This window comes from Hyla sarda, chromosome 2 (genome assembly GCF_029499605.1).
Source record: "Hyla sarda isolate aHylSar1 chromosome 2, aHylSar1.hap1, whole genome shotgun sequence".
Taxonomy (NCBI): Eukaryota; Metazoa; Chordata; class Amphibia; order Anura; family Hylidae; genus Hyla; species Hyla sarda.
Window position 1 is genome coordinate 455,394,223 of NC_079190.1, and position 22,403 is coordinate 455,416,625.

General features: G+C 40.1%; 1 protein-coding gene across 5 annotated transcripts in view; it reads left to right on the plus strand.

The window, feature by feature from the left end:
* ROBO1 (roundabout guidance receptor 1) overlaps positions 1 to 22,403 on the plus strand; it is a 1,216,262-nt gene that overhangs the window by 893,094 nt on the left and 300,765 nt on the right. For all 5 annotated transcript variants that reach the window (XM_056559365.1, XM_056559367.1, XM_056559363.1 and 2 more), the window contains one exon: positions 17,886 to 18,212. In XM_056559365.1, coding sequence (XP_056415340.1) covers positions 17,886 to 18,212 — 327 coding nt within the window. The remainder of the gene's footprint in view (positions 1 to 17,885; positions 18,213 to 22,403) is intronic.

Here is a 22,403-nt window from a genome sequence, read left to right on the forward strand (position 1 = left end):
TGTAATAAAGGTGCTAGACACATACAAATTAGATGTACATGGTCAGAATTAGATACGGAGTGATATAATAAAAAAATGTTTTTTTGTTGGATCTGATGGGTAGGCTTTAAAGAACAGTAACCTATAGGTATATAATATTCTCACATATCGGTCAGACATGTGTAGGGGTCAAATTGATGGTGGTTAACCCCTTAACGACGCAGGACGTATATTTACGTCCTGCGCCGGCTCCCGCGATATGAAGTGGGATCGCGCCGCATCATATCGCGTGGGTCCCGGCGCTAATCAACGGCCGGGACCCGCGGCTAATACCACACATCGCCGATCGTGGCGATGTGCGGTATTAACCCTTTAGAAGCGGCGGTCAAAGCTGACCGCCGCTTCTAAAGTGAAACTGAAAGTATCCCGGCTGCTCAGTCGGGCTGTTCGGGACCGCTGCGGTGAAATCGCGGCATCCCGAACAGCTGATCGGACACCGGGAGGGCTCTTACCTGCCTCCTCGGTGTCCGATCGACGAATGACTGCTCCGTGCCTGAGATCCAGGCAGGAGCAGTCAAGCGTCGATAATGCTGATCACAGGCGTGTTAATACACGCCTGTGATCAGGATGAGAGATCAGTGTGTGCAGTGTTATAGGTCCCTATGGGACCTATAACACTGCAAAAAAAAAGTAAAAAAAAAAGTGTTAATAAAGGTCATTTAACCCCTTCCCTAATAAAAGTTTGAATCACCCCCCTTTTCCCATAAAAAAAATAAAACAGTGTAAAAAAATAAATAAATAAACATATGTGGTATCGCCGCGTGCCTAAATGTCCGAACTATAAAAATATATCATTAATTAAGCCGTACGGTCAATGGCGTACGCGCAAAAAAATTCCAAAGTCCAAAAAAGCGTATTTTGGTAACTTTTTATAACATTAAAAAATGAATAAAAAGTGATCAAAATGTCAGATCAAAACAAATCATACCAATAAAAACTTCAGATCACGGCGCAAAAAATGAGTCCTCATACCGCCCCGTACGTGGAAAAATAAAAAAGTTATAGGGGTCAGAAGATGACATTTTTAAACGTATACATTTTCCTGCATGTAGTTATGATTTTTTCCAGAAGTGCGACAAAATCAAACTTATATAAGTAGGGTATCATTTTAACCGTATGGACCTACAGAATAATGATAAGGTGTAATTTTTACCGAAATATGCACTGCGTAGAAACGGAAGCCCCCAAAAGTTACAAAATGGCGTTTTTTTTTCGATTTTGTCGTACAATGATTTTTTTTTCCGTTTTGCCGTGCATTTTTCGGTAAAATGACTAATGTCACTGCAAAGTAGAATTGGCGACGCAAAAAATAAGCCATAATATGGATTTTTAGGTGGAAAATTGAAAGGGTTATGATTTTTAAAAGGTAAGGAGGAAAAAACGAAAGTGCAAAAACGGAAAAACCCTGAGTCCTTAAGGGGTTGGTAATGTGGTCAGAAAAGTAAATGCTGAAGTTGATTTGAGACTTATGGGTGGGTCGCATGGCATTGTGGGGTTTATATGTTACTTCCATAGAGCTGGAATGAAATGACAGGGTGCATGGCTGCCCTTCATTCCATTTATAGTGCTCCTTATCATGGTTATATGGCTGGTGGTGGCTTGCATTTCCATCCTTGAGATCAATGAGAGACTCATTTGGTGGGGGACAACAATGGATTTTTACACTCTTGTGAAGATTTGGTTTTGAGAACAAAGGACCAATGGTTTGTCTTCGGTCCTAATGCCAAACCTATAAAGGGCTCCACACATTGTTTATATTTGACCCCTCATAGGTGACAAAGGGTCATTTTGGGCAAGCTCCGGCTCCCCCTCTGCAGTTAGTGGTAGTGTAGTGTATTACCATATTTGCATCTGTTCCCATTTATGAACACAAGTGTAGGCCATAACCAGTTCAGTAACAATCTGTAGAAAAATCAACTGCACAGTTGGATGAATTCTGAAAGTCTGGTGCCCAGTGGAAATTGTAAAATTCCAGAAGTCAGGTAGCCAATGGATGTAAAAATGTTCTAGAAGTCAAATAGCCAACAGATGTGGAAATGTTTGTGCAGTCAGGTAGCCAAAGGATGTAGAAAAGTCCCAGAAGTCAGGTAGTCAATGGATGTAAAAAGATTCCAGGAGTCAGGTGGCCATTGGATGTAGCAACGTTCTAAGAGTCTAGTAGCCAATGGATGTAGAAATGTTCCAGTAATAATGTAGTCAATGGATGTGAAAAGTTCCAGCAGTATGGTGGCCAATGATGTAGAAAATTTCTAGGACTTAAAGGGGAACTCCACTGCCCCAGCGTTGGGAACATTTTCTTTCAAACACTGGGTGCAGTCTGCTGGGGTTTTGACATCACGTCCCCCCCCCCCTCGTGACATCATGCCATGCCCCCTCAATGCAAGACTTGCATTGAGGGAGCTTGACGTCACTAGGGGTGTGACGATGACGTAACAACGCCCGCACCCAGCATTCAGAATGAAATGTTCCGAACACTGGGGCAGTGGAATACCTCTTTAAGTAGACAATGGCTGCTGGGCCTATGAACTTCTGTATTTTGGGATTTATTTTCTATTGATGTCTATATTGTTCTCATTGTATGACCACTAGAACAAAGAACTGACTTATAAAATCTACATGTCCACACCCGGTTTTCGTAGAAAAAGTGGAAATTCCCTTGGCCGTTCTCTTTTTTTCAATCCATCCTGATGCGATTCCATTAATAACAATATACGGAGCTGCTGTTTTAGGAACCCCCTAATGTATATTGTTGAAGATGAAGGCGCTCTTTTCCAAACTATCTGCAAGAACTTGTGTCTGAGCCGTTCATCTGACAATCATAAAGGAGACGATTTTGCTACCATTGTATGGGCTACATAAAACATTTAGTAAGTCCATTGGGTAACAACACACGGCAGCTGTGTGCCTACGGGCCTAACCGCACATAATTAATCCCATAGAAATCCCTTTACCTTCCAGGAACGCTCGCATGGCTATCAAGGCTTGTTTGTGTTGTGAGAATTTTGACAGTGCCATTTGTAATAGACGGCAATCTCTGATATAGGATGATGATGATGTTGATGTGACCGGAATGGAAACGGAAGACCAGAATCTCTTTATAGTCCGCCCTGTAGTCTATGATATGCATTTATTGATATTGGTGAACCCTGGTATATGGCTGTAGGAATAGCAACTTCTTTAAAGGGGTACTCCGGTGAAAAACTTTTCTTTTTTTTTTAAATCAACTGGTGCCAGAAAGTTAAACAGATTTGTAAATGACTTCTATTCAAAAATCCTAATCCTTCAAGTATTAGCTGCTGAATACTACAGAGGAAATTATTTTCTTTTTGGAACACAGAGCTCTCTGCTGACATCTCTGTCCATTTTACGAACTGTCCAGAGTAGGTGAAAATCCCCATAGCAAACATATGCTGCTCTAGACGGTTCCTAAAATGGACAGAGATGTCAGCAGAGAGCACTGTGGTCAGGATATAAGCAGTGAGCTCTGTGTTCCAAAAAGAAAAATATTCAGCAGCTAATAAGTACTGGAAGGATTAAGAATTTTTAATAGAAGTAATTTACAAATCTGTTTTAACTTTCTGGCACCAGTTGATTTAAAAAAAAAAAAAAAGTTTTCCACCGGAGTACCCATTTAAAGAATTAGCAAGCGTTTATATAGATAAGGAATTTAATTCATAAGGGTACTAAACTGCAACTTCAAAGTACCATAAAAGAAAATAAGAAAGATAGCAAATAGAAAGAGACGTGCTACTTCTTGTATGACTACCAAGAACAAAGATGTTTCTTGGAACGTGGCCTTAGACCAGTGTTTCCCAACCAGGGTACCTCCAGCTGTTGTAAAACTACAAGTCCCAGCCAGAGGTGGACTGACAACTCATGGGGCCCCCCGGCAATAGAGGATCATGAGGGCCCTCATGCGCTTATGCACCAGGTAGCTTAGCGTTGTCAACCAATGTGGAGGCTGATGCTGGCCGATATCTGGCATTAAAGGGGTACTCCACTGGAAAACATTTTTTTTTTTTTTTTTTTTTATCAACTGGTGCCAGAAAGTTAAACAGATTTGTAAATTACTTCTATTTCAAAATATTTATCCTTCCAGTACTTATCAGCCGTTGTATACTACGGAGGATGTTCTTTTCTTCATTGAATTTCCTTTCTGCCTGACCACAGTGATCTCTGCTGGCACCTCTGTCCGTATCAGGAACTGTCCAGAGCAGGAGAAGTTTGCTATGGGGATTTGCTCCTGCTCTGGACAGTTCCTGACATGGACAGAGGTGTCAGCAGAGAGCACTGTGGTCAGACAGAAAGGAAATTCAAAAAGAAAAGAACTTCCTGTGGAACATAAAGCAGCTGATAAGTACTGGAAGGATTAAGAATTTTTAATAGAAGTAATTTACAAATCTGTTTTAACTTTCTGGCACCAGTTGATTTAAAAAAAAAAAAAAGTTTTCCACCGGAGTACCCATTTAAAGAATTAGCAAGCGTTTATATAGATAAGGAATTTAATTCATAAGGGTAATAAACTGCAACTTCAAAGTACCATAAAGAAAAAAAGAAAATAAGAAATATAACAAATAGAAAAAGACGTGCTACTTCTTGTATGACTACCAAGAACAAAGATGTTTCTTGGAACGTGGCCTTAGACCAGTGTTTCCCAACCATGGTACCTCCAGCTGTTGTAAAACTACAACTCCCAGCCAGAGGTGGACTGGCAACTCATGGGGCCCCCCAGCAATAGAGGATCATGAGGGCCCCCATGCGCTTATGCACCAGGTAGCTTAGCGTTGTCAACCAATGTGGAGGCTGATGCTGGCCGATATCTGGCATTAAAGGGGTACTCCACTGGAAAAAAAAAAAAAAATTATCAACTGGTGCCAGAAAGTTAAACAGATTTGTAAATTACTTCTATTTCAAAATATTTATCCTTCCAGTACTTATCAGCCGTTGTATACTACGGAGGATGTTCTTTTCTTCTTTGAATTTCCTTTCTGCCTGACCACAGTGCTCTCTGCTGACACCTCTTTCCGTATCAGAAACTGTCCAGAGCAGGAGAAGTTTGCTATGGGGATTTGCTCCTGCTCTGGACAGTTCCTGACATGGACAGAGGTGTCAGCAGAGAGCACTGTGGTCAGACAGAAAGGAAATTCAAAAAGAAAAGAACTTCCTGTGGAACATAAAGCAGCTGATAAGTACTGGAAGGATTAAGATTTTTACATAGTACTTTACAAATCTGTTTAACTCTCTGGCACCAGTTGATTTAAAAAATTTTTTTTTTTTCCAGCGGCGTACCTCTTTAACCCTTAAGTTGATAGCGGCATCTACAAAGATAACAACCTCATGCCAGCTAGCTTAGTGGGTTGATCAAGACCACGCCAACAAAATCACGGGGTCCCGATCAGCTAAGAGGACAGTGGGAGGGCCCTTACCTGCCTCCTCCTGTCCAATCACGCTCCTCAACTTAGTACTGATAGGTTTGTAATATGTATATTATTATTTACTTTATTATATCATTATCTTTATTTAATATTATTATTATGACGTAGTGTATTACGGATCTGCAAACACTTCTCTTTACTTCTAGACCAGTGTTTCCCGACCAGTGTGTCTCCAGCTGTTGCAGAACTACAACTCCCAGCTTGCCCGGACAGCCTTTGGCTGTCCGGGCACGCTGGGAGTTGTAGTTTTGCAACAGCTGGAGACACACTGGTTGGGAAACACTGTTCTATACAGTAACTCAATGTATTGTATTTTCTCCTTAAACACAATGGAACTTGTCAGAATTTTTGAATTAGTACCCCTCTCTCACCTCCCCCCTCCCCTCTCGCATACTCCCCCTCTCCCCCTCCTCCCCTACTGTCTCCCTTACTGTCTGTCCTGTGGTCCCCAATTACCCCCCCCTCCTCTCCACGGTCACCCTTCCCTCTCGTACCCCTCATCCCCCTCTTCTTTTCTTGTTTCCATGTCTGCCGTTTTACCTTGGTCCCCGCTTCTTTCTCACCGTCTCCTACATCCTCCTACCTCTCTCTCTTAACCCTTTCCACTATTCTGCTTCGGGTGCTCCCGACACCCGGAGGGTTTGCTCTCTACTCCTCCCCCCTACGTTCAGGGATTCCATTCTATTTTGATAATTTCTGTTCTTTTAAGGTTTAAGTGGAGACACGTTGACCGGAAATCCTTTGTGTATGGCCATTTAATTTACTAACATGTGATTTTTGTAATGATAAGACCTTAAGGGGTCAACGCGTGCCTCTTTGTATTTTGTGATATGTGAGACTTATCTATTGTGATATCATCTCTCATTTATACGCCTTCACGTATTACTGTGTTCTTATCCTGCTTTTCTGTTTGTGTTTTGTATGGAAAATTTAAAATAAAGAATTGATAAAAAATTTTTTTAAAAATTGGTAAAAATTGACCTCACTATGCCTCTGTTTAAGACCGGTGGCCTATAGAGATCCAGTAGAGGACAATAGCTGTTCTTTGTCGCATTTTTTTTTTTTTTACCTCCTCCTATCATTCGTACGATTATTCCGAACACAAGAACAAAAAAGGAATAGCTGGCCAAATAGTTTTGCACACAATCTCTGGACATTTTGAGGAAGTACAGCTCTGATCTGTGCTGGCATTCATAGCTGCGCTATCTTCTGCATGTGCAGATAACACAGTCAAGGACACAGCCGCTTGCATCAGGCCCAGGAGGCTGGATGGTACATGAAGGAGATTGAGTGTCACATCCTGGTGTGTAAGGTTCTATTACAACTTGTTATCAATGGGCGCTGGGAACTTGTGCAAACTTTGGAAGAGTTTATTAAACCCGAACAGTGAGGCCCTGTAACTTCTGTGTCTCTGCCATACGAAAGTCTGCCATGCAGCTGTTTGGGTATTTATAGAACAGGCCCTCAGCATCACGCCACAGAGAAATCTCATCTGTCAGCTCAGTCTGCTCATTCAAGCACAATAACATTCCAATAATCTGGAACTCTTGGACCGGTGGTGATGATCGATTTTACAAGGTTCTGTCTATTAACCTTGCATGAAAAGGCAGGAAAATGTAAATTTCACTTAGATGGTTAAAGGGGTATTCCATGATAAAATTATATATATATATATATATATATATATATATATATATATATATATATATATTTTTATTTTTATTTCGTAACAACTGGCTCAAGAAAGTCAAACAGATTTGTAATTTACTTCTATAAAAAAAATATTAATCCTACCAATACTTATCAGCTGCTGAAGATGAGTTGTTATTTTCTGTCTGACAACAGTACTCTCTGCTGACACCTTTGTCTGTCTCAGGAACTGTCCAGAGCAGGAGAGGTTTGCTATGGGGATTTGCTGCTACTCTGGACAGTTCCTGAGACAGACAGAGGTACAACTCAACTTCAGCAGCTGATAAGTACTGGAAGGATTAAGATTTTTTAATAGAAGTAATTTACAAATCTGTTTAACTTTCTAGAGCCAGTTGATATGAAAAAAAAGATGTTTTTTTTTACTCCTTTAATTTCACTTAGAAGGTTAAAGGGATACTCCGCTGCTCAGCATTTGGAACAAACTGTTCCTAACGCTGGAGCCGGCACTGAGAGCTCGTGATGTTGTAGCCCGCCCCCTCATGATATCACGCCCCGCCCACCCAATGCAAGTCTATGGGAGGGGACGTGGCATCCGTCACACCCCCTCCCATAGACTTGCATTGAGGGGGTGGGGCTATGATGTCACGAGCTCCCGGCTCCAGCGTTAGGAACAGTTTGTTCCAAATGCTGAGCATTGGAGTACCCCTTTAGGGGCTTCTCGAGACACCTCAATGAGTCATCTGTAGCTCTGTAGTACATGACTTACAAGCACTATTTCTGAAAGAGTCCCAGATTTTACATACATCTGAATAAGAAGAGTCTTTGTCCATAATGAAATAAGTTGAGGGGTTGTAAAGATAGATTAACCATATTCATTACAGTTTTGCTTTGTTTTTTTAATTGAAAGAACTATTGTAAAATTGCCATGGGTATTGGGCATACTAGATGGGCCAAATGGTTCTGATCTGCCGACACATTCTATATTTCCAGTGCAAGTAGAGTCCTTGTGCGTGCTTGTTGCCTGGTCCATACCAGGCTAAAAGTAACCATTTGCATAGGATACTGTAGTTGTTTATTGTTCGACAGCTATTTCTGCAGATCCCCCTACACATAGCTATGCCCGGCTTGGCTTAGGGGAGGGTGTAAGCTGCTGCCAAGGATTGTGCATCTGGAATTCCATATGTCCGATCCTTCTCTGTTAGGGGAGAGTCAGGAGGCCTCCATGTAGATCAGACGGTTGACTGGTCCTGCCAAAATTGATGCAATTGGCTAATGTGTATAGAGACTTTTCAGATTTGAAACTTTATTCAACTTCTTCAGTAGAAGAAATATCTTAAAGGAGTAATGTGCATCGGACAATCCCTACTGGACAATAAGCAGATCACAATGTGTTCCCCTCCTGGCAACATTAGAGAGGAATCCTGACCTAAAAGTCTTTACTTTCTCTAGATTACACAGTGGTCATTCAAATCAATGAATTTAGGACAAGACAGTTTCCCCAAATTTTCTTCTAACCGATCTCCACTTCGTATAAAACCAAAGACAAATGGAGGTACGTTATGGCCCGGTACACTTTCAGGGGTGCCATATTATCGCTCCATACAACTCAAAGACTGGCACTATGTGCATTAGGCTAGGATTCCACGCCAGAAAAACACCAGTACAATTTCCTGTGTCTGACGTTTTTTCTGGCGTTTTTGTATTTGAGTGGAAATTGCATTTTTTGCCCCTTTGGCATTTTTTTTTTAATTTGTCGGGTACCAAAAAAAAAATAAAAAAAATAAAAAAAAGATGCAGTAAGGATGGGAAAAATGTATTTAAAATTAATATGTTATAAAGTGTGTGTTTTCACTTTTTTCTCTCTAGTTTAAAATTTTTTTTTAGGTAGTACTACTACTCCCAGCATGGAACAGACTGTTCCATGATGGGAGTAGCAGTACCTGTACTCATAGACCTATCACCCAATGCGATCGTCCATAATATAGCAGAGATGCGGAGCGGCTCTATACAGCACTCGCATCTCTGCACTATACTCCGGCCAGTGATGTGAATATTTTCCGCCCAGAGTGGTGATTGGCCAGATGGTTGCAGCCAATCACAGCTCTCAGAGGGAAATGAGTGAATGAGTGATGTTCTATTCATATCACTGGCCGGCATACAGAACAGAGATGCGGAGAGCAGGAGAAAGCCGCTCCGCATATCTCACAATAGATAGGACGATCGCATCGGGTGTCAGGAGTGACACCTGCTGTGATCTGTCCTTAATTGCAGGTACTACTGCTCCCAACATGGAGCACACTCTGCTCCATGCTGGGAGCTGTGGTACCTGCATTAATAGACAGAAGGCAGCGAGTGTAACTTCTGACGCCTGTTGCGATCTGTCTATTAATGCGGGAACTACAGCTTCCAGCATGGAGCAGAGTCCGCTCCATGTTGGGAGTAGTAGTACCTGCAGTTAAGGAAAGATCACAGCGAATGTCACTCCTGACACCCCCTGTGATCCTCCTGTATAATATATAGATGCGGAGGCCGCTCTTCTTTGGTCCCCTGCACTGACGTATAGATACACCTATTTCTATATCCCACAGTGTGTTCCATGCTGGGAGTAATAGTACTACCTAAAAAATGTAAAAAATTAAGAATAAAAAGTGAAAAAAAAACAAAAACACACACACACACTACATTTTTATTATTGCCGGCTACATTTTTAGTGCCCTGCCTGCACACCTAAATTGATCCCGGTTTAAAAATGTATAAAAATGTCATTATAAAAAAATAAAAATGTTGTTAAATACAATTTTTTCCATCACTATTGTCCTTTTTTTTTTTTTTTTTTAAATGGTACCCTAATTCCAAAAAAGAATAAAAAACGCCTGTAGAAACGCCAAAGTTAAAACCCACATGGCGCCAAAAAATTCCATAGGCTCAACATGCTGCAATTTTGCAAAACCGCCAAGGAGTTGAAAGAGTGAAAAAAACGCCAAAAGGATAGAAAGAAAAAAAAAAAACGCCAAGCTGAAAAAGTGGAAAAATTATTTTGTGTTTTTTCATTGATTTACAGCTAACATCTGGCTGCAGCTTTTTTGGCCGAAAAAACACCATGCGGCAGAATTGCCATTTTTCTTGGCGTTTCCCCCCAACCCCCGCCCCCCCAAAAAAAAAAAAAAAAAGTGGAGTTCCAGCCTTAGGCTAAGGACTCTTGGCCAACACCATTTGAGTTCCTCCATGAATGAGATTTGTTTGTAAATACAGAATTCCTCATTGTTCAGTTGTTGCAGGAATTGAAAGAAAGGAGTATTTCTGGTCGCCTACATGACATAGACCCTGATTGTTATTATGCAGCATTGTCTGAACGATGCTTGTTCTGAGTATTCTCCCCGATGAGTCCCTGTTTCCTGCGCTCTCCGCTCAATCATCGAGAACTCTTCATTCATCACTCCTCGCAATCACACAGATGTTGCTCATTTCGTCAACAGCTTTCTTTGCGTTTAAAGCATCTCTGGTGTGGGAAATACGTTTTTTTTTTCTCTGTAACCATTTACTTCTGTGTCTGCTTTTCGTTATATTTCAGTTCTCTTGGTAGAAAATAAAGTCATGAAAAGGAAAGACGAGCGTTACCCTTTTTATTCTTTATCACATAATCTCTTTAAGGCCGGGACTTCCGTTCTGTGTCGAGAAAAGTCACTATAAATATGTATGATTGTATGAATAAATAAAGATCCATAGCTCCCATTGTTTTTCCATTTGGCTTGTCTACTTCAATGCTCCAATAATCCAGCACCTGTTAGAGACCATTAGAAGTTTAGATGATACCTGAGCACGTCTCCAGCTCATGCAAATACTCCACACTAGGTTTATGCTTCCACATTCACCCATTGAAATTGTACGCTTGCTGGGTTTCAAATGCTGGATTTGCAGAAGCTCCGGGCCTTTTTCTATATTAATCTGTATGCAGAGGAAAAATAGTTGAAATAAAATATTCTTAAATATGGGAAATTAGGGAATTCTGAGGTAGTACAGGAAAGTCCCTCATTTGTAAACTCCATCTATTAGTCAGAGGAGACTGGGAGGACTGGGTATATCTGTATTATTCAGAACAATCTTTTATTTAGCAAACAAGTGCAGATACTAGCGCTTACTCACCTGAATATAATCGGAAACATATTCCTCTCGCCTCATGGTTGCAGAGGAGACACTTGCGACCAAGCAAGGAGATTCATTCGAAAAGCACTGAAAAAAGGTAGCAACCCAGAACACGTTGCATAGGGCAACATTGTATGAGATGAAATACAGATATGAAGATTTTATCACACCACATTGGATGCTGGACTTATGCTTGTTTTTTTTCTGGCAGTTTTTGGAATACTGCCACTGCAGTTTTTGAGCCAAAGCCAGAAGTGTATTCAAAAGAAAAAGGACATATAAAGGGAGGACTTACACTTCTCCTCCCTTATGGATCCACTTCTGACTTTGGCTCAAAAACTGCAGTGGCAGTTTTCCAAAAACTACCAGAAAAAAACCAAGTGGAAACTTAGCCTATTGCTTGCAATCTTTTATTTGGATGGTTCCTTCCACCTGTGGTGGCGCCGGGGGCAATTGAACACTTGCAGCTAGATTTTCCAACAAATTATTACTAGAGACCCCTGTTCAAAAAAATCTGTGATAATCTCAGTGCTGTAGAGCCCTTCTAAGAGCTTGTTCATATATGTCTAGCAATCTAGAGCCACCCTAAATGGGCACAGCAGATGCAAGAATCTGGTTGATTTGCACTTCTACTCTATAGGGTCAAATGGAACAGGATCAAAATGGCTGCGGTCAACATTTGTTGATCCCTTGCAACCAGATGGCAGGAAAACTGTGCCAATTTCAAGATTTAAGTAAGCGCATCCATTAAAACATGGATTCTCAAAAACTAACAACTCCTTTAAAGGGGAATTTCATTATAATATATATATATATTTTTTAAATAATGCTAGGATTGGGGTAAAAAGAAATATAAATATATATATATATATATATATATATATATATATATGTGTATATATATATATATATATATATATATATATATATACATATATATACGTGTGTGTGTGTGGTGACCCACGGTGAATGGCGTGTAGTGGTGTAGGTGGTGGGGCCAGATGGTATTAAACCCTGGGGTAAGATGTTGTTAACCCCTAGGGTTCGTGATGCCAGGATGTGGTTGTATGGTGTAGGGCACTGCCAACAACCAACCCAGCAATGGCATATATTAAATGGGAGTCCAAAGCAGGTTTTGATGCAACTGGAACTTTACTGAAGAAGGCAATATAATGTTTCTTACAGATAGCCAACTTCCACACAGGGAACCTTTCAGGCTTGCTTGGACTTGTAATGGTAATAATGATGATGCAGCCCCTGTGCTACTGTTATGACTTTGGTAGGGACAGTAGAGACTTGACTTGTAGACATAGATGACTTACAGATTAGATGTGCAGACTTGTAGGCTTTGGCCTAGCTGGACTGGATGTAACTTGTACAGGACTTGTGCTTGCTTCTAAGAGAGCTAGTGTGGAGACTACAGCCCCTTATATATCAGGGGGCTGGACTTAAGCCCATTGGTAGCTTTTTGCCTGTGGTTACCTGTGCCTCTGGAACTCTGGGTATCAGGTGATCACATATCACATGACTATATCACATGACCTTAGGAAGGTCCTATACAGTTTAAACATCCTAATAACCTTTGCACAAAGCTTATATTCACTGTACAATACCTATAATAAATGTACATAATGTACAATAGAAACCATAATAATGACCTAGGGGGATCCTGCAGGAGAGCCCTGTGGACTTGAGGGACTCTACCTGAGGGGACTTTAGGAACTGTACAGAACCATGTTCTGTACCGAGACACAACATTTACTTGCCTACCCTTACTTGCCTACCCTGGTCTTTTACATCACTAATTTCAGCTTTGTCTTGTCCCCTGCTGCTCATCTCTTCTTCCAGTTTCTAAAATGTGATGTCGGTGCAGGACCTGTTCACTCAGCCAATCACTGGCTGCAGCAAGTAGGCCCTGCTTACGTATCTCATCTCAGAAGCAGGAAGAAGAGACAAGCAGCAGGGAAAGAGATTCAGTTGCAGTAGGAGCTGCGGGGAATCAGGAAAATATGACTTTTTGATATTTACCCCAGCAGAAGCACCTTTAGTGACAGCTATTGGCCACTTTCATATCTCTAATTGATTTCAATTGAGAGTTATTACCTACATATAAGAAACTCTACGAAGACTAGAGGCCAGAGACTTTCCGTTCTTGGTTTGGGTGAGGTACCTAGAGGTTTCACCCTGCAATAAAAAGAATTTTGGAAATCTCTCACTACTTATACACTATATTTTTAGAGAACTATATTAGGATATTCATAAAGTAAATGTACACCCACCAAAGTAATCTACATAGCTAATCTCCTGTCCTAGTTTTAGGCATAATTTTCTGGGCATACAGAATGACAATATGACCTATTTTGTCCTAATTTTCGGTTCAGCTGTTGGCAACGCTGCAAATATGACAGCTTGGATGCTGCTAATGTGAGAGAGGCTTCTGATCGGCAGAATACCAGCTACTGATTTGTTATTATGCAGCTGTAATGTGCTTAATAAAGCGAGAGGAATATCACCTTATCTGCACCATTAATGGTGATAAATAGTGGCCGCCATCCATCTGGGTATGGTAGTAAAGAGACAAATAAAGCCTTTTAGAATCCATAAGCCCTAAACTTCAAGTCTGTATAGTAATTGGAGCGTGAAACTTATATTTTCACTTTTCTACAGAATAATATAAATTAGGAAGACTAGATGGGCAAAATGGTTCTTATCTGCCAACACATTCTATGTTTCGAACACGAAGGTTACGTGTAACAAATTTAGACTTGTTGTGTCCCCATTGAAATAGATTGGGCTCATAAAGTGAATGAATGTCTCAGATACCATAGGTTGAAATAGATCATGTACCAGCCAAAATGTGCTATTGTGACAAATGTTTTAAAGGAGTACAAAAAGAAACCTTATCCCTAATCCACAGGATGGGGGATAAGTAGCTGATGGCGGGGGGTCTGACCGCTGAACCCCCTCCCCGCCCTGCGATCAGCTACTTATCCCCGATATGTTTTCTTTTCACCGGAGATCTGCTTTAAGGGTATGGTCCCATGGTGCACAAGAGGTGGTCAGTGATTCACCTCTAAAATGACAGATTTACTGGCAAAATGTTTTTCTCCTTTAGGGTAGGGTCACATGTGCCATATTTTGGTATATATTTTCTGCTGCATATTTACTACCCATTGAATTAAATCGATAGCAAAATACGCAGCTGATTTTGCTATCTATTGACTTCAGTGGGTAGGAAAATATGAAGCAGCAAAATACAGCATGTTTGACCCTACCCCTACAATGTAATATTAATACACCATTGCACAGATTTACTAATATTGTCGAAGGGCCACATTAGATCACCTGAACCGCCCTGTAAACGATCGTCAATCAGACAGCTTAAGCATCGGGCAGAGTGGGCAGTGCAAGCGATCACCGGATCTTTTATGCAAGCCCTTTGCAGCTAACAACCGTCGGCTGCTCAGATAGATGTGTGGCAGACAGAGAATAATTTTTAGCAGGTCAAAACGACCAATAGTGTAATAGTTGTTGAATGTAAAGCTCACTTGGTCATTACATAACACAATCTATTATAAAAGAAAGCTCTCATAGCTATACTGTAACTGTAACAAGCCATACTATCACATTATTATCACATGACCAGGAATGATTTCCATACCTTTCAAAGTTGTTATCTGACACTGTCATCCTATATACGCCCTAACTGTGAAACTGTGATAAACTAATTTTATATTTGGTGTACAAAATCAGTAGGTCTATACCGATTTCTGCTTGGTGCCCTGGTCATATGCCACAATCCCCCAACTAGCCCTAAACTAGTACATAGGACGGGGGGGGGGGGGGGAGGTCTGCCTGACTGGCTGACCTCCAGCCCGACACACAACTTATTTGCATGCACGGAGTGAACTCCGCTCCCTGATGGATTACGGGCAGCCCCCTCCATATATCTCCCATTGACATTAATGGAGCCGAGCACTGCTGAGTGCCGGAGATTGTGTGGGGTCACAGCGGCCGGACCCCATGGGTCACACATCTTATCCCCTATCCTTTGGTTAGGGGATAAGATGTCTAGGGATGGAGTACCCTTTTAACATGTATAGAAAAAGATGAGGCAGAGGGGATATAATAGAAACTTTTATATACATAATGGGAATCAACACGGTTAAGGAGAGAATATTTAAAAGAAGAGAAACTACCACAAGAGGGCATAGTCTTAGGGGCAACGTTTTTAATAGTAATATGGGTAAGTATGATTTGTATGGGTAAGTATTGGATGCATGGAATAGCCTTCCTGTAGAAGTGGTCGCTGCAAATACAGTGGAAGAGTTTAAGCATGCATGGGATAAGCATAAGGCTATCCTTCATAAAAGATAGAGATAGGCATAAGGTTATCCTTCATATAAGAGAGGGAAAGGCATAAGGCTATCCTTCATATAAGATAGGGAAAGGCATAAGGCTACCCTACATAAAGGGTCAGGGACTATTGTTAGTATTCAGAGTATTGGGCAGACTTGATGGGCCGAATGGTTCTTATCTGCCGACACATTCTATGTTTCTAGCCTTGCCATGTAGTGTGTGCATTAATGCATTACACAGACCATAGTTGTGGCCTCCCTGAAGGTCCTATAGATGACATCTCATGGTGACAGGTGCTCTTTAAAGTGTCTGAATTTGCGTTTCCTGTGTTTAGCTGGAGGCATTTTTTCTTTTCTAGTTACATCTGCTTATCCTCTAGTAAATATGACACAACTTGTCAGTTATTAATGCCCAGAAGAAATTCAATCCGTCATATATACGTGCACAGAAAGAAAAGGACCCGGTCATATAGATTACTATGTATTATTTACTAATGTGAGGACTGTTCGTTTTGCAGATCTGTATCCCTTGATATAACTAGTTCCTGGTCTCGTCTCTTACGTCAAACGCAAGGAATATTTTGTCAGAGGATATAAAAAATGGTTGTACCAAAAAACAAGATCCCTCATTGTAATTACTGGGTGCTGGGTCCTTATTTTCAATAAATATTCTCCAGCACATAGCACATGTGACAAGAAAATGATAGGATTGGTGCTGATTGCAGAATTTATATAATGTCCCCGTAATAGATGGCCTCTTGTTCAGCAAAATTCACTTTTAGTAGGATGTAACATTATGCCTCGAATGCATTTAGATTTTTTTTCTAAATAACTTTTTAGATAAAATGGAAGATTATAATTCATTCATCAAGGTCATTACATCCCTTGGGGAAAAATATGTCACCAACATTCCTGCTAATGTGGAATATCTGCCAATCATTAGGATTCAAGTTCTTTGGTGCCTTTTCATTTACACCACTTTTTCTAAGGTTCTGAACCTCAGGTCATATTACAGATTGTCATTATGGAATTACAGCACTTCTTACATAATCTTGTTCTGTTAATCCTGAAAACAACAAGGAGGAGCAGAGGCAGAACTAAGAGCCGCTAAACCAAAATGCTAAATCTTTTACAAGTCCACCAACCTACCATGTGCATATACAAAGCCAATGTTTTATTCTGTTACACGCCCTTTAGAAGCTCATACAATGCCACAGTCTGTGCTCATTGCTACCTCTGCATTCCTTACAGCCACACCCCTGAGGAACAGCTATATTTCAAATTGCTTCCTTATTTTGTTTGACTTACATTATGATCAATGTCCAGCCATATAAGGAGAATTTTCTTGTCTCTGTGTTACCATCCACCCCTAAGGTACCATATACATCAGAATATTGACAACTTTTTGTTGTAATCTTTTAGCAATATAATATATATTGTGGTCTTTAAACGCCAACAAACAGCCTCTGGGAAATAGGGGTAGACTGTATGGGCCGGGTTGTATTTCCAATGCCAAATGGCATTGTTATCCACCAAGAAGGGTCTCTGTAGTTTTTCATCTCTCCATAGCTCTGTAGCTTACAATTATCCTTTGTGTATGTCCAGTTGTAGTAGTGAGGCTCAAGCATTGTATTTAGGAAATCAAATAAAACATTTAAAGTTTCAGACAGAATACTATATTTTACCATACACATTATGGAAGTGTAGTAACCCTTGGCTCAGTGGACATCATGATGGCTCAGTGGTTAGCACTGTTGACTGTTGGCACCAATCCCACCAACGAACAAAATCTGCATGGAGTTTGTATGTTCGCTCTTTGTTGGCATTTGTTTCCTTTGGATACTTTGGTTTCTTCCCACACTCCAAAAATTGTTTGATAGTCCAATTTGAATGATGATTGTGTACAGTGCTGCAAAATTGCACTATATAAATAATTATTTTTTATTTGTTTCACTACTCCGGTCTATGAGCAGTGTCTGGTTGCAGCTTAGCATCATTTAACTATATCTCAACAACCGATTTTGTGAATTTAGAGAATGTGATGCTATTCCCCAAATAGTTGTGCTACTACTTTTTCTTTTATGACAATTCAGTTTACTGTCAACAAAACCGAAGGGTTCTGGACAATCCCTTTAGTCAATTGGCTTTCTTTGTAATAGACCCTAATGTGTATTTTGACAAGATATGACAATTTCCCAAACATGATTTCTTAATGTTTCTGTTGCATTTCCTTTCTAAATTTTTTATTTTCTTTTCCTAGGCTCACGTCTTCGCCAGGAAGATTTCCCTCCTCGTATTGTGGAACATCCATCAGATCTAATTGTCTCAAAAGGTGAACCAGCAACACTAAACTGTAAGGCAGAAGGCAGACCGGCTCCATCAATCGAGTGGTATAAAGGAGGGGAAAGGGTGGACACTGATAAAGATGACCCACGCTCCCATCGGATGTTACTACCAAGTGGATCACTATTTTTTTTGCGCATTGTCCATGGACGCAAAAGCAGACCGGATGAAGGGGTCTATGTCTGTGTTGCGCGGAATTACCTGGGAGAAGCAGTCAGTCACAATGCATCCCTTGAAGTAGCCAGTAAGTGAAATATGTTGGTTTTCCATTTCTTCTAGATAGTTTTTATTATTGTATTTATTTTAATTAATTATTGAAATCTAAATAAAATATTGGGTTTAAGGTAAATTTTTCATTTTGCAATGGAAAAAGTTTTCTTTTTAAGTGGCAAACTAAAACAAATAGAACAGTTTTAGGAGAAAGGAAAGTAGATATGTTGCCCATAAAAACCAAATAGAACTTTTTTTGTTGTTGTTGTTGTTAGTAAAAATTGAAATCCAATTGGTTCTTATGAGTAGCATCTCCTCTTTTTCTTTATAAATGGTTTCCACTCATTGATGGCGCTTCAAGTGTCCCATCCATGTTTAAGTCAAGGGCCCTGAACACACAAAGTATAGTTGAGCAGTATATTTGCTCATATACATGTTATTTAAGGCAAGGGCTGGACAGAAACTTGTGCAACATATCTGAAGATGCAAACAATGTATAGTTACGTGCATTGCGCGTTGGGAATTCACCCATGATGGTTACAAATAATCCATTGTCTTCCAACGGGGTGGAGACTTTTGCTGTATCTATGAAGACTTAACCTAAGAAAAGGTCATGCTAACACACATAATGTATGTGAAATAGATTAAATGGTTCCCATCCCTGGGTCCTTATAATTGAAAATATATTTACTTACAATACATTTAAAGTGTTACTTCCATGAAATATTTTTTTACATGTGAAACAGTCAAAAGTTTTGATTGGTTGAGGAGTCAGTGCTGAGACCCCCACCGACTGCAAGATATAGCCAGGTGAAGTGTGTCCCAGTGCTCATAATTCCCCAGCTCATAGCAGGAGACAGACTCCATTATAGTCTATGGAGCCCATCACCAGCAAAGTTATGGATTGAGTGGCAAGCTAAGGAGTACAGCACATTGCACACTTCTGCCATACCTAGCAATTGATGGGGCATCAGCATTGGGACCCCGACTGATCAAATCTTTTGATATCATTTTGCATCCCCTGACAACACCTCCAAACCCCTTCCCTTCATCCATTTCTTCCCCCTCCTTTGATGAGCATGTGTCTTTTTTCAACCATACTTATTATGTAACTATGTAAAAAAAAATGTTTTTGCATGACAGTAATGCCTCAAGGTGGCCATATACTTTAGATAAAAGTAGGTTGATGTTTGTGCAACCATTAAACAAGTGATCGTCTTATCAGTGGATGCTTTATAGACCTGGCCACACACACTTTAGTATATACTGGCCATTACAGTTGTTCAAAAAGGACACACTTTCTTTCTGGGACCATTCTGAGAACATTCTTTCCTAAAAAAATCATTTGTGGATGAAAGGTTTTTCCTAATTGTCTAACTATCAACCAAAAATGTTGAACCCAGCTGACTTCTTTCGAGACGAAGACATTCTTTCATCATTTGGTTAAAACCATTGTTCATTGTTAAATTTCCCCCGTTGAACGATGATTTCAGTTGAGATCACCCGTTTTCATTAAGTTTAATGTGTATGGGAGCCGAAGACTTTCTTTGAACACCGAGAGATGGTGTGAAAGTAGAGTGCAAGAATGAAATAGTTGTTGATAGGACGGATTGTTTGACCTTCAATGACACTTATTGCATTGCTAATTTGTAAGTACTTTGTCATAAGGAAGGTCACCAATTTAAGCACCAGGGATTAGGCTATATTGTCATGAGATTATTAGTGGATTTATAAGAGATACAGAGAAACCATAGCCATCAATAGATATTGTCATGTGTGATCACTACACTCAACTACTTCACCGTGAGGTTGAGTGAATGAAGGATTGGCTTTCGCTGATCAGCTGGGAACAGGAAAACTCCTCAGAGTCTGGAAAACTTTCCACCCACCCCTTCACTGTAATCTTATCAGAATGACTTGGAACAGAAGCTGCTAGCGCATTTAGAAACTGTCAAGTGAATTTAATAAGTTGAAGTAATAACTTTGACTTTCTCATGAGCCAAACCAAACTGGCCTGTTGGCATAATCCACAAACACTAAACCAACCAAGCTCCATAGTTAATTTACAAAATGCTGTGTAATAAATATTTTATATCTTAAATAAGCAAGACAGCATTTTTTTTATAGCTTTTTATTTTTAAACATAGTCCTTGCCAAGGTTCATTTATTTTACACAATCATCCTAGAGAAACAACAGAAGACGAGAACATTAAAATGAAACAGGAACTAATTATGTTCTCGAATTAGCGGTGGTGTGTCCCGACACTGATAGCGGGGTCTGTGTGTGTCTAAGCCTGCCGACACTGTTATTCTTGGGTTTATTATATCAATAAACAACATTATGGTTTTTTTGGAATTATGACATAAAACATATTTCATTGCCATTCACTGCCAGTGCCAAAATGCAAGAATATCTGTCATTTAATAGTCAAGGGTGTATTTAATAGTTTATTGTGGCCAAACGCCCTGACTACTTGGCCTTAATTTCCGGGGGCAGAATTTGAACTTTTATGCTTTTGTTTTTCATAAAATCTGAGTTTCAAGGCTGAGATGAATAACACTCTGCTATTATGGCTTTTTCTCACCACTTAAACTGACTGTCCAGTCATAGGCTCAATAATTATATATAAGCCAGCACCTATGGGAAATTCTTACCTGGAATATATTTTCTGCATATCTTGCTCCTTTACTGCTCTTTATCTTATCTCCCCTGTCATATGCCCACTCATCTCTCAATATGTATATCAATAGGTATATGTACATGAGAGTTAAAGGGGTATTCCAGGATTTTTTTTTTTTATTTGACCATGCTACAGGGGCTGTAAAGTTAGTGTAGTTCATAATATAGTGCCTGTACCTGTGTGTGACTGTTTTCTCACAATTCTTATGTGATTTTCATTCCAATATTTATTTTTTACAGCATACAAAATGACTGTTGTCTCAGATTTTTCCCAGGTTGCAATACGGCCGAGACCTGACTCATTAGTCAGCTGATGACAGGGAGCCTGTCTGCTTCAATGGGTGGAGCGATCGCTTGGTGGGAGAGAGATCAATCTGCAACTAATGCAACAGCTGTAGGCACCCTGATTGAAAACCACAGATCTTTTGAATGGATGCAACTCATTTATTTTTCATTGGGTGGGGTGGCTGATGTGTGGGAGGAAAATTTAATTATGGGATTTGAAGGCAAAAAAGAAAACTCAAACAGGGAATACCACTTCACAAAAAGCTAGCCACAGTGTTATCGTATAGCCATTTAGCCCCAAGACAAGTGCAGATCCTTCCTAAACTTGTCCGTTACTGTCTGCCAGGTACGTACTAAAATCACCTTATGATGAAGAACCCCTTTAAGATTAATGTATATTTATATATAGTCTGGCATATAGAATTAGAGGGAACAGAGGCAGGGAAGCTCGAAGAGTCGACTCCTGCCTACATTGCACAAAGGCACATATTTGCATATCCAACAATCTAGAAGATCTAAGTCTGCAATAGGACCACAGATCAGAGTATGCTGGGACAATAGGATGGAATGTGAGCTAAACTGCAGTAACCCATCATGGCCACTACACATTAGATGGCACTGTCTGTTTCTAGCTTTGCTCACTCATACCGTGTTTCTGGTAGACAGCTGATCGGTGGAGATAGAGGGTCATCAATTCATTTTGCCCAGAAAACCCCTTTATTCTTTTGTGATATTAGAATGGAAGTTAGGATGGTTATAGTAGGGTTTCTCTCCTATAGCTCCCCTATAATGATACAGTATGTAGCTTCTTTCATACATACAGCCAGGGCCCCTGTAGACCATTTCTGAGTTAAATGATTTTCTGCATCTCTTGGAATATTTCTGAAACTCCCAATCACAATTTTGTAACTTCCTATGCATTATGTCTTCTATATTCCATAATAATCTCCTGTAAATTTGAGTCCCCCCAGGGCCGTTTCTCAGTTGACGAAAGATATAAGAAACATAAAGAACATGAGGTCTCAGACAAATGCAAATTATGCACATCAAGACCAAAAAATTATATAATGTAAATCCAAAAATGTCCTATATTGTTTACAGTAATAAATCATTTGTAGAGTTCATCCAGATCCTTTCAGTACAACTTGATTAAAGCTCTTTTGAGGTCCCGGAATACTTTAAATGACTAACATATGTAGAGAGTCCTATTATTTCACATATATAAATTGTTTATGAAGGTGGACAAGCGATACAGACTAG